This window comes from Drosophila innubila, chromosome X, assembly GCF_004354385.1.
Source record: "Drosophila innubila isolate TH190305 chromosome X, UK_Dinn_1.0, whole genome shotgun sequence".
Lineage (NCBI taxonomy): Eukaryota > Metazoa > Arthropoda > Insecta > Diptera > Drosophilidae > Drosophila > Drosophila innubila.
The window spans coordinates 3713088-3723934 of record NC_047626.1 but is presented as its reverse complement, the minus strand read 5'-3'; the positions used below and the strand labels follow the sequence as shown (position 1 = coordinate 3723934).

Here is a 10847-nt window from a genome sequence, read left to right as displayed (position 1 = left end):
ATCACATAGATAATTCTAATTTTAATTTTTAAAAAAATAGGTTAAACCAAAAGGAAAATATTAATGTTATTTACCGATTTCGAGAAACAATAGGCATATATCATATAATATTTAATGAATGAAAATGAAAGCAATAAATTTTTTTTATTTTTTAACAAAGTGTGGAATTTTTTTTTTTGCTTTTTCAAAACAATTACTTGACTATTTGGGATTATATAGGAGATTATATGGGATTATATAGGAATATGTTGATTTTAAATAAATGTAAGTACAATAAGTCAAGTAACTGTTTAAGGAATAGCATAAAAATCACATAGATAAGTCTACTTATAATTTATAAAAAATAGGTTAACCCAAAAGGAAAATATTAATGTTATTTACCGATTTCTAGAAACCATATTCATATATAATATTTAATATATATAATATTTAATGAAAAAAAAAAATGCAATAAAATTTTTTCTATATTTTCATAAAGTGTGTTACTTTTTTTTTTGCTTTTTCAAAACAATTACTTGACTATTTGGGACTATATAGGAGATTATATGGGATTATATTGAAATATGTTGATTTTAAATAAATGTAAGTACAATAAGTCAAGTAATTGTTTGAGGAATAGCATTTACTTTTAATTTAAAAAAAAATAGGTTAACCAAAAAGAAAAATATCAATTTCTAGAACCAATAGGCATATATCATATAATATTTAATGAATGAAAATGAAAGCAATCAAATTTTTTTATCTTTTAACAAAGCTTGGGACTTTTTTTTTTGCATTTTCAAAACAATGACTTGACTTTTTGGAATTATATAGGAGAAAAATGTAGCATCGTTGTGAAGGAAGGTTCTAAATTTGTTGATATTTTCGACAATTTTGTCGCCTGTGTGATTTGCGATTTGAGTTAATCAGCAAAGTGTTTGCTTAGGTAGCAGCTACTGGCTGATAAGACAGTGCAGCAGCAGTTGCCACAACAGCAGCCAACCAATTACGACTCCAATGCCACCGGCAGTTGTGGCGCCACCACCGTCATCGTGCTGTTCATCAAAATAGTTGCCATAGATGCCAAAGGTCAGCAGCTGGGAGTGCGGCTTTTTCAGCTGCAGTTGCACGTGGGTGGTGGCAGCTGTGTCGGCAGCTTGCAACAGGGACCAATCGAGTTCGGTGGCTTGCAACGCATAGAGTGAGGCACTCAGCGTGCTGGGCATGAGCAGGCGATGCGGACGTTGCACAAACTCGCCGCTGACGCGCAACATGTTGAACTGCAGCGGCGCAGCTTGCCACGCCTCCTCCGCCGCTTGCCTCAGTTGACCGCAACTCTCGACGCTGGCGTTGTGGCAGGCAAATAGACCGCACACTCGAATGACGCTGTATTGTTCCTGCTCATAGCGACGTTGCCCCACAAAGACGCCCAGTCGATAGACGTACTCATAGTGCTGTGCCACATGTGGCGCCTCCTTTGGTGGCAGCTGCAAGCTCAGCTCAAAGTCACAGCACAGATCGCTGTGGCACAGACGCCGCTGTTGCAAGCTGCCATTGATAAGCGGCACCTGCCAACTTGTGAATTGCTGCAACTGCGGCACTTGCAACATTGGCAGCTCACGTTGCACGGGTCCCGCTCGCTCCGCATCCGGCGTCACGGCGTCGCTCGCCAGCTCCGGCCAGCGTGCCACACGTGCCACCAGCAGCTGCCGCACGCCCACAGTCGCGTCGCCGACCATGCGTCGCACCAAGGCGCCACGTTGGCCCGCATAGATGCCGCTGCCAGTGATGCCACCTTGGGGCAAGCTCGCTCCAGCGGCCAGCAGATTCACATTGTTGCCCCACGCCCAACCTTGCTGCAGCTGGCTGGCTGCAAAGAAAGAAAGAGAGAGAGAGAGAAGATTAGTAGACTACTCAAAGTGTAATTGTCTCATATATACCCTGTAATAATAGCTAAATCTACTAATAGAAACTCAGGAAACTCACTGAAAAACTGCATTCAACTGAGCTACAATATCCAAAATGGCATAAGAAGATTTTTTTAAGATGTGATCGACTAGCAAATACCCTGGAATAATAGCTAAGCTGACTGCCATAAAATGAGAAGACAAGAGAGACTGTTTAAAAACAAGTTACAGCATCCAAAATGTGTTTAGAAGGTTTTTTTAAAGTGTGATGGACTAGCATATACCCTGTAATGATAACAGAACTGACAGATAAAATAGAAGAAGAGCTGAAAGACTGTTAGAATGTGATTAGGCGACTTTCTAAAAGTGTGATTGACCAGTAGATACCCTGTAATGATAGCTAAACTGACTGCTATGGAGTGTGAAAGGAAGTAGACTGGTAACAATTAAGTAACAATATTTAAAATGTAATTGGGAGTTACATATTTTAAAAGTGTGATAGACTTATAGATATCCTGGAATGATAGTCAACCTGTTTTTGAAGAGAGAAGGGAAGAAATACTGGATAAAAGTAAGGTACAGTAATAAAAAATGTGATTAGGAGATATCTAGCAGAGTGAGCGACTAGTAAATACCACGTAATGATAGCTGAATTGACTAAAAGGTATTAAGTAAGGAAACATGAGTGGTAGAAAAAGTATTGAAATGTCCAAAATGTGATTGGGAAATTTCTAAGAGTGAAGAAGTCTTAGATATCCTTTAATCATAGCTGAACTAACTTTAATAAAATAAAAAATAGACTAAAGAAGGCGAAGCATAGTACACAATATGTGATTGGCAAATTTTTTGAAGTGTAATCGAGTTATAGATACCCTGTAATTTTAGCTGAACGGACTTCTGAGGAAGAAAATTTAAAGTAAATGTGGCAAAAATTTAGGTACTGTATCTGAGATGTGATTCAAATATACTTTGACGGCTGATCGCCTTATAGATACCCTGTATTGCCAGATGAGCAGATTTATAGGGAAGAAGAAGGAGAGAAAGACTTAAAAAAAAAGCGGTGTTGCAGTCTCTTAAATGTGACTAGAAGATTCTAAAAGTGTAATGAACTAGAAGATACCCTGTAATGATATATTCATAGACTTCAAGGCAAGAAACTACTATAAAAGACTGGGAGAAAGTAAATGAGAGTATCTATGATGTGATAAAGAGATTTTTAAATGTGTTTTAAACTAGTATATACCCTGTAAATTTGTTTTTCAACTTTCACTCACCCGTTAGAAAAGGCAGCTCCGAGTTGAACATTTTGGTGACGATAATATTCCGGATATTGTAGCGCTCGACGAGCTCCTGGGCAGGCGTATAGAAGAGCATGTCGAAGCAGACGAAATGACCGAACATGACATTAAAGTCCGTCTCAAAGATGGCGATTTCGGGTTTGGCAGTGCGATTCAATTGTGGCTCCAAATATAAATTCCATTTGCGATAACGCGAGACAATCGCACCACTGCGATCGAGCACCACATTTGTGTTGTACAGCCGATAACCACGTGGCGGGCAATCGTTATCGGTATCGGTATCGTCATCGTTATCGGTATCGGTATCGTCATCGTTATCGATATCCCGCTGCTGCTTCTTGCCGCACTCCTCGCGCTCCTTGACATTGAAGAGCAGATAAGTTTGTGCCTCAACAGCGGCGCAGGCAAGTTGCCGCATAAACTCAGCCACCTCGGTGGCAGCCACAGTCTGCTTGTGGCACAAACTCTGTGACGACGGCTGCGGCACTGCTGTCAATTGCAGCAAACTGTTCAACGTTGCCTCCGGAAAAACTATGATGTCCGTTGTGCCATTCGCCAGTGAAATCAACTCCAAATACGCCGTAAGATTCTCTTCAAGCAATTGCGTTGAATTTGCACCGCTGATCGCAGGTCGAAATTCCACCACTCCGGCTGTGTAGTAATCTGTGCTGGCTGCCGATGAGCCACCCAAAGGCGCCACAGTGAGCCACAGCAGTAACGTGCACCACTTGCCACACATGACGTTGCAAGCGGACTGATTGCTACTCAATTGCTCAAATGGCCAAATCGCATAATGGATTTGTATCTTATCTCTCGCTGTCAACAGCTGTTATCATCTGTTGGCTTTGGTTTACAACCCTGGAGAAGATTACCAAAAATTATTGCATACTTTTGGGCAGTTTTTTAACTCAGTTCAGGTTCACTTCAAATGATTCCAATTTGCATCATTATATTTTTAGTAATACTAAATTGACTCAGACACGATTGTTATGATTTTGGACCATATTTATTTTAATTTATATAAATTAATTGTAAACCAATTCGGAACCCGCTTAAACTACAATTTTATCATTTTTAATTAAGGCTGCAAACCGGTTCGGTTCGAGCTCTTAAGCAGCCTAAACCGGATCATGAACCGAACCCTTCAAATTATTTACTTTGCAAACCCGAACCTAAACCGAACCGCTTTCTAAAATAAAAGGTTCGGTTCGCAAAAAAAAAATAATTACATAAATTTTATGGTTTTCTAATATTACGTAATTATTTGAGACTTCGGATTAAAATAAGTCATTTTTAAATCTTCAAATAAATTTAAATTATCATCAAAATTTTATTTCTTTGAAAAAAAAAAAATTTAATTAGTTCAAAATGTAGAGAAAAATGTAAAACTATACAAATATTATTTGTATGAAATTGAACCAAGGTTCGAACCCAAACCTTAGGTTCAGGGGGTATATAAACTAATTCGCGAACCAAACCGATGTCTTGCTCTATGGCTCGAACCGCCGAACCGAATCTTTAACAACATTTTGGAGGCTTGCAGCCTTGCTTTTAATACAAGAACCCACTATCATCTGTTGTCAAATTATTTCTTGTGGAATTTTATTAAATTTGAAGTTTATTGAATTAAGTTAAATACTGTTTTTAGTTAAGTAAAAATATTTAATTACAAATAAGCATTAATTTACTGTCAAAAATATGACAAGAATAAATATTTTATTCATGAATATTGCTGAAATTAAAAGACATATTTCTGACGTCAACCATATATCAAAAACATCAAATTCCTTTCTTATCAGTTCTGCATTTATTAATTGAAATTGTGTTGAGCAATTCTAAAATTTCATCAGGCTTAAACGGCTACAATTTTATCATAAATTAAAACATTACTATAATAGAGTATAATTTGAATTTCAAACAGTTTTATCATAATATAAAATATTATTATAACTATACAAAAAAAAATAATTGTAAATTGTTCAAAATAATGAAATTGAATAAATGAAGATAGATTTAAAATCAAACTAGCAAGTCAAAAAACATACTTAAATAACACTTAATACCATAAAACATAAATTAAGACAATTTATTTATTATTTTAAATATTTAAAATAGTTTAGCTCGAGCATGTTTCAAATCCATCAAGATGTCACTAAAAAATCAGTTTTAAATATATTACAATATCTCTTTAACGCAAACTTAATATTATTTCTTAAAACTAAAAAAAAAAATGTAGTGTTTTTTTAGCTAGTGTTGTTTAAATAGAATTGTCAGAGTTAGTGACAATGTCAGCAGAAAGAAGCTGGAGAAACGTAGACCCGAAGCACCGTCTCCCTTTGGCTTCCAGCCGCACTCGCGATCCTGTTCCGGTGTGCCCTTTCCAAAAGTGCATTGATCATCATAATAATTGCCATAGATGGCAAATGTCAAAAGATTCTGTAGTTCCAAAGATTTCGCCAAAGCAAAACGCACCTTCTGCTCATTCCTAAGTGATAAAAATAAGGAAATAAAGTTGAGAATTGAAGAAAAGTAAGTTAAATATGTCAAATTGTCTCAGCTATGTTGTGTAAAAATTTCAGCCTTCTAGGTCTTATGGTTTGGGCTGTGCAATGATCAGTGAGTGAGTGAGTGAGTGAGGACAAATAAATATAGAAAATTGTCTTAGCTATGTTGTGTAAGAATTTCAGCCTCCTAGGTCTTATGGTTTGGGCTGTGCAATGATCAGTGAGTGAGTGAGTGAGGACAAATAAATATGGAAAATTGTCTCAGCTATGTTGATCAGTGAGTGAGTGAGTGAGTGAGGACAAATAAATATGGAAAATTGTCTCAGCTATGTTGTGTAAAAATTTCAGCCTCCTAGGTCTCATGGTTTGGGCTGTGCAATGATCAGTGAGTGAGTGAGTCAGGACAAAGGGCATTATATATGTATTAAAAATCTAGTAATTTATACTAATTCACTTACTCATCTTTTAGCTCCTCAATAGACCATTCAAACTGATTTGGTTCCAAAGGCAACAAATTGTCCAACACGCTGTTGGGCATAAATAGAAATTCCTTTGACTTGGGATAAGTTGCCTCGATTATCAGGCGTTTGAATGCCACACGTGGTTGCAGCTTATCAACCAACTTGCCACAATCCGCCAAGTTGGGTCCATTGCAGGCAAAAATGCCACAATTTCTCACATAATTCAGATTCCCATATTTTTCATCTCGCCAGCCATCGTAAGCTGCCAATCGATAATTGTAGTAGCTGTTATTGGCAATTGGCTCTTGGCCAATTAAATTCCATTCGAGCTCAAATTGACAGCAGATCTGGCCATGACAAACCTCCTTATTCAGACTGGAGTCTTCAGCTTGATCCATTAGCATATCCAAAGAAACTGTTTCATATAACTCGAGATTATCGCGTTTCATTTTCAATTCTTGACTGTTTACGGTTTTTTGTGTCTTCTTCAACGGTTTTCCAATTGATTTTGAACTTATCTTACTGCTCTCATCGTATTTTGGCACCTGTGCCACGTACAGACGTCGCTCTCCCTCTCCAGCTTGCATTGTACTGACGATGGTTCCATCACGTCCACGAAAGATTCCCGTGCCAGTTGAACCGACCTCGGGGCGACTCGCTCCTGCTGCCAGAAGATTCACATTGTTGCCGTAGGCCCAACCCAGTTGCGTTTGAACAGCTAGAAGAACGAAGAGAGTAGAAAAGAGAGAAAGGAAGAGAGAAAAAAACTTGATTAAAAATTAAAAGGCTTCATTTTAATGCTAAGAGTCCCCCCTTTGAAGTTTTAAAAAATATCAAATTTTAAATCTCATGTTTTCACTTTTAATAAACTCCTTATATCAAAATTAGTATAAAACAACACTTTAAACTTGATTCTGAGACCTTTAATTTTTCTGTAAAAAATCATGTCAAATCGTACAAAAAATTTGACTTGTAAAGTTGCTAATTCAAAAGTCTGACCAACTTCAAACTTCCATAACTTTCTCAAAACTGAACCGATTTTCAAGCGGAATATCATTTTAATCATGGTTTAGTCTCATAATTCATTCTGCATTCAAAATTAAATTCATTTCGATAAAAAATAATTTTCGCTTCAGATCTTGATTTTGAGGTAAGGGTCCCCCCTTTGGAATTTCAAAAATTCTAAGTTTTAAATCTTAAGTTTTCACTTTGAATCAACTCCTTATATCATAATTGGTATAAAACAACACTTTAAACTTGATACTGAGACGTTTCATTTTTCTGTAAAAAATCATGTCAAATTGGACAAAAATTTTGCCTTGTAAAGTTGGTAGGTCAGAGGTCTGACCAACTTCGAACTGTCATAACTCTGGCAAAACTAAACAGATTTTCAAGCGGAATGTCATTTTGTTCATGATTTGGACTCTTAATTGATTCTGCATTCAAAATTTAATTCATTTCGAGAAAAAATAATTTTCACTTAAAATCTTGATTTTGAGGTAAGGGTCCCCCCTTTGGAATTTCAAAAATTCTAAATTTTAAATCTTAAGTTTTCACTTTTAATCAACTCCTTATATCATAATAAGTATAAAACAACATTTTAAACTTGATTCTGGGACCTTTCATTTTTCTGTAAAAAATCATGCCAAATTGACTAAAAATTTCGCTTATAAAGTTGCTAAGTCAAAGTTTTGACCAACTTCAAACTTCTATAACTTCGGCAAAACTGACCCGATTTTAAAGTGAAATATCACTTTAATCTTGATTTGGTCTCTTGATTCATTTTGCATTTAAATATTATTAATTTCGATCAAATAAAAAAATTCAATATTTTAAAGCTCAAATTTTAACTTATCAAAGCATATCAAAAATTTACCTGTTAAAAACGGCAACTGGGAGAACCACATGGAGGGATAAACAAAGTTGCGAATACCCTTGTCCATAATGAGCTCATGACCGGGCTTATAGAAGAGGATGTCGAAGCAAATGATGTGACCAAAGGTCACATTGAAGTCCGTCTCGAAGCTGATGCTCTCAGGAATAAACGTGGTATTTCTTGGCTCATCATAGAGATTAACCTTGCGATAACGTGAGACGACAGTTCCATTGCGATCAAAGACGACATTCGTGTTGAAGACATTGAATCCATTCGGGGCACAAGGACGCGTATCCTCCGGAGTATCGGAGCAGAGTTGTCGCTCACTCAAATTGATCACTATATATTTGCTAACATTGCGGGCAGCACACGATAATTTGACCAGAAATTCGGCATAATAATTAAATTCGGCATCCTCTAAACAGGGATTTATATTCTTTTCCGGATCCGGCACAAAACTGGTTGAGTTGAGACCATTTAGTGTCGCTTCCGGGAATACTATAATATCTGTAGCTTTCGCATTTTCTGAGTTTATAATCTCCACATAACCATCGTAATTATTTCGCCAATCATCATCGTTTGCCCTGCGAAATTCCACAACGCCGGCCGTATAGAAATTCGCTTTATCGATGGCCGCCTGTAACCAATTACAGATAAGACTTGACGCTTATCGTTGCCTCAAAATCAATTTGGTCAATTACCAACCTGCTGAGTCAGTGCGATGCCCGTCAAGATCAACAGCATCCAACTTAGCTGTTGTCCAGACCAGGTTGAGGTTAAGGTTGCCATCTTTGTATCTTCTTTCTGTCTCTGTCTCTTCCTCTTCCTCTTCCTCTTCCTCTTCCTTCGGTATCGAACTCTGACTCTTGCCGTCGCAAGTTCAACTGCGACACATGCTTCAGTTCGATGACTCTTTATACTTGTTGCAAAAGCCTAAAAAAATCCAAATGACTTTAATCTAATCATCTAGTGGCTACTTTTTAAGGTTGACCGCTGAACGGCGCACTGTGGGACAAATACGCTGAAAAGTAAACAACAAAAAATGTCACAAGCTAATGAAATATTCTTGCATATCTTCACTAAAGTCTGTCTGGTGGTTAATAAACATGTTAAATATATAAATAACTCTATTTTGATTTACATACATTTTAAATCATAGTTTTAAAGACAAATTCCTCCTAGGAAAGCTATATAAAATTATATACAATTTATGTAAGCTAACTTAAAAATAAATTTCACTTAAAAATCCGTATAGGAAACCATTTTTTTAAATATACACTTAATTTTATCCTTTAAAGCCCAAGTTGGCTATATAATATAGTCAACCGATTCTTATAAAATTTTGCCGGCACATGTAAATCTTACTAAAACTTCAGCTCTATATGTTTAATTATAATATCGTCAAAATTAAAAAAGTTTCTCAAACAAAAACTTCTTTCTCTACCAATTCCTACTATTGCAGCTATAGGTAAATCCCATCCAATACTTCTACTTCCAACATATGCACTATATACCATTAAAAGCAACAGCTATACCAAATTTCAACAATATTAAACAAGTAAGAGCTGAGTTCACATAGGTTAAAAATGATATATGATCTCATAATCATTCGCACGTGTGTTCAAATAAATTTTAATTCATGCAAATCACTTTTAACCCACTGTAGAACTTGAGTTAACCAGTTAAGTGCCAATTAGTAATCAAATTAAATCGATGGCGTTATATTTGTGGGACTTTGAATTATATCCGTAATTTTTTTTCTGCTCACCTATTCGAATATCATTTTTAAACAGAATGGCATGATAACCGCAATTATTTTTTTGGCGCTTGGACATTGAACGACTGTCCAAAAACTATTTAAGAAATATTCCCAACTAATTTTTTTTTTTTTTTTTTTTTTTGATTATACAGGTCCGTGCGTGCTATCGGGCTAATGACAAGTTATTCCATATATATTGGGATTTACGATCGTTTCTACATTTATTAATAGGCAAGTGCAATATTTGTTGCCTTATCATTTAGTTCCAAAAAAAATAACGATGAGTCTCTATTTACGATTTCGACTAATGGATGTTGTTATCAGCCGGTTTTATCTGGTACTCGTACACCTAACTGAATTAAATCGCTTTATCATTTAATCTGTCGCTTTTAATTTGCTTTTACTATCGGTCGTATATATCTGATATATTATCGCATATTTTACACTTAATTATAATGTTGATGTTGTTTATCTTTATAGCGGTTATTCAGAGTATCGTTAACCTTAAATAATTTCGGTTTGCATTCAGTTCTTTAATCGTAGCTCATTAGTTTTTTAGTTTTTCATTTCAATTTCCTTACAAAAACTGTTATCATGAATTTTATTCTTATGCTTGTACTTAAGTTAAATATGCGTTATTCACGTTTATCTGCTATTATCCGTACTTATCCGCTTTTATCCGCTTCCATTTCAGCAACCTCCTCTATTCACTCACACTTGTCGTATTTTTTTGGACAGTGTACTAACAACTTTTCTGCCCACCTACTAAGCCTGTGCCTGAGTTTCGTAGCAATCAGCTTTTAGCTTTTATGCATTTACTGGCTATTTCACAGCTACTGCAAATTTCTCAAATTATAGTTCCCAATCCTTTCTTATCTTTGTCAAATCCAAGATAATTGCTTTTAGGCAGTCGAAAGAAAAATAAATTTTTATTTTTATCTTTTATATAAAATTTAAAAATAATGTTTGAATACTTTTTTGGTCATATATTTTAAATACGAAAATTTACCCAAGGGAGCCGAGGCGTGTACACGCCCACAGCCCCGCCCCCTTGCCACACACA

At 35.9% G+C, this 10847-nt stretch overlaps 2 protein-coding genes across 4 annotated transcripts; both read right to left on the bottom strand.

Annotated features, from left to right (window-relative positions):
- Positions 1–859: 859 nt before the first annotated feature.
- LOC117793927 (vanin-like protein 3) lies at positions 860–3949 on the bottom strand. Of its 3 annotated transcripts, none has more exons than XM_034634379.1 (3): positions 3523–3949; positions 3161–3486; positions 860–1849 (listed from the first exon to the last, which is right to left on the bottom strand). In XM_034634379.1, exons 1-3 carry the CDS (start codon positions 3921–3923, stop codon positions 933–935), a joined length of 1644 nt encoding a protein of 547 aa, XP_034490270.1. In that variant the 5' UTR covers positions 3924–3949; the 3' UTR covers positions 860–932. The 3 variants fall into 3 exon arrangements, with proteins under 3 accessions (XP_034490270.1, XP_034490272.1, XP_034490273.1); XM_034634381.1 differs by having other exon boundaries at positions 3161–3480; XM_034634382.1 differs by having other exon boundaries at positions 3161–3469; positions 3524–3949.
- Positions 3950–5430: 1481 nt separating this feature from the next.
- On the bottom strand, positions 5431–8931 carry LOC117789022 (vanin-like protein 2). The gene is made up of 4 exons (XM_034628010.1): positions 8731–8931; positions 8026–8662; positions 6147–6867; positions 5431–5669 (listed from the first exon to the last, which is right to left on the bottom strand). The coding sequence occupies exons 1-4, from the start codon at positions 8812–8814 to the stop codon at positions 5432–5434; spliced, it is 1680 nt and encodes a 559-aa protein (XP_034483901.1). The 5' UTR covers positions 8815–8931; the 3' UTR covers position 5431.
- Positions 8932–10847: the final 1916 nt, after the last annotated feature.

Coding starts and splice junctions, on each gene's coding strand:
- LOC117789022 (XM_034628010.1), bottom strand. CDS start 8,814: ATGGCAACCTTAACCTCAACCTGGTCTGGACAACAGCTAAGTTGGATG. Junction 6,868..8,025: donor CCAGTTGCCGTTTTTAACAG/GTAAATTTTTGA, acceptor TCGTTCTTCTAG/CTGTTCAAACGCAACTGGGT. Junction 5,670..6,146: donor ATTGAGGAGCTAAAAGATGA/GTAAGTGAATTA, acceptor TTTATCACTTAG/GAATGAGCAGAAGGTGCGTT.
- LOC117793927 (XM_034634379.1), bottom strand. CDS start 3,923: ATGTGTGGCAAGTGGTGCACGTTACTGCTGTGGCTCACTGTGGCGCCT. Junction 3,487..3,522: donor GAGCGCGAGGAGTGCGGCAA/GAAGCAGCAGCG, acceptor CGATGACGATAC/CGATACCGATAACGATGACG. Junction 1,850..3,160: donor GGAGCTGCCTTTTCTAACGG/GTGAGTGAAAGT, acceptor CTTTCTTTGCAG/CCAGCCAGCTGCAGCAAGGT.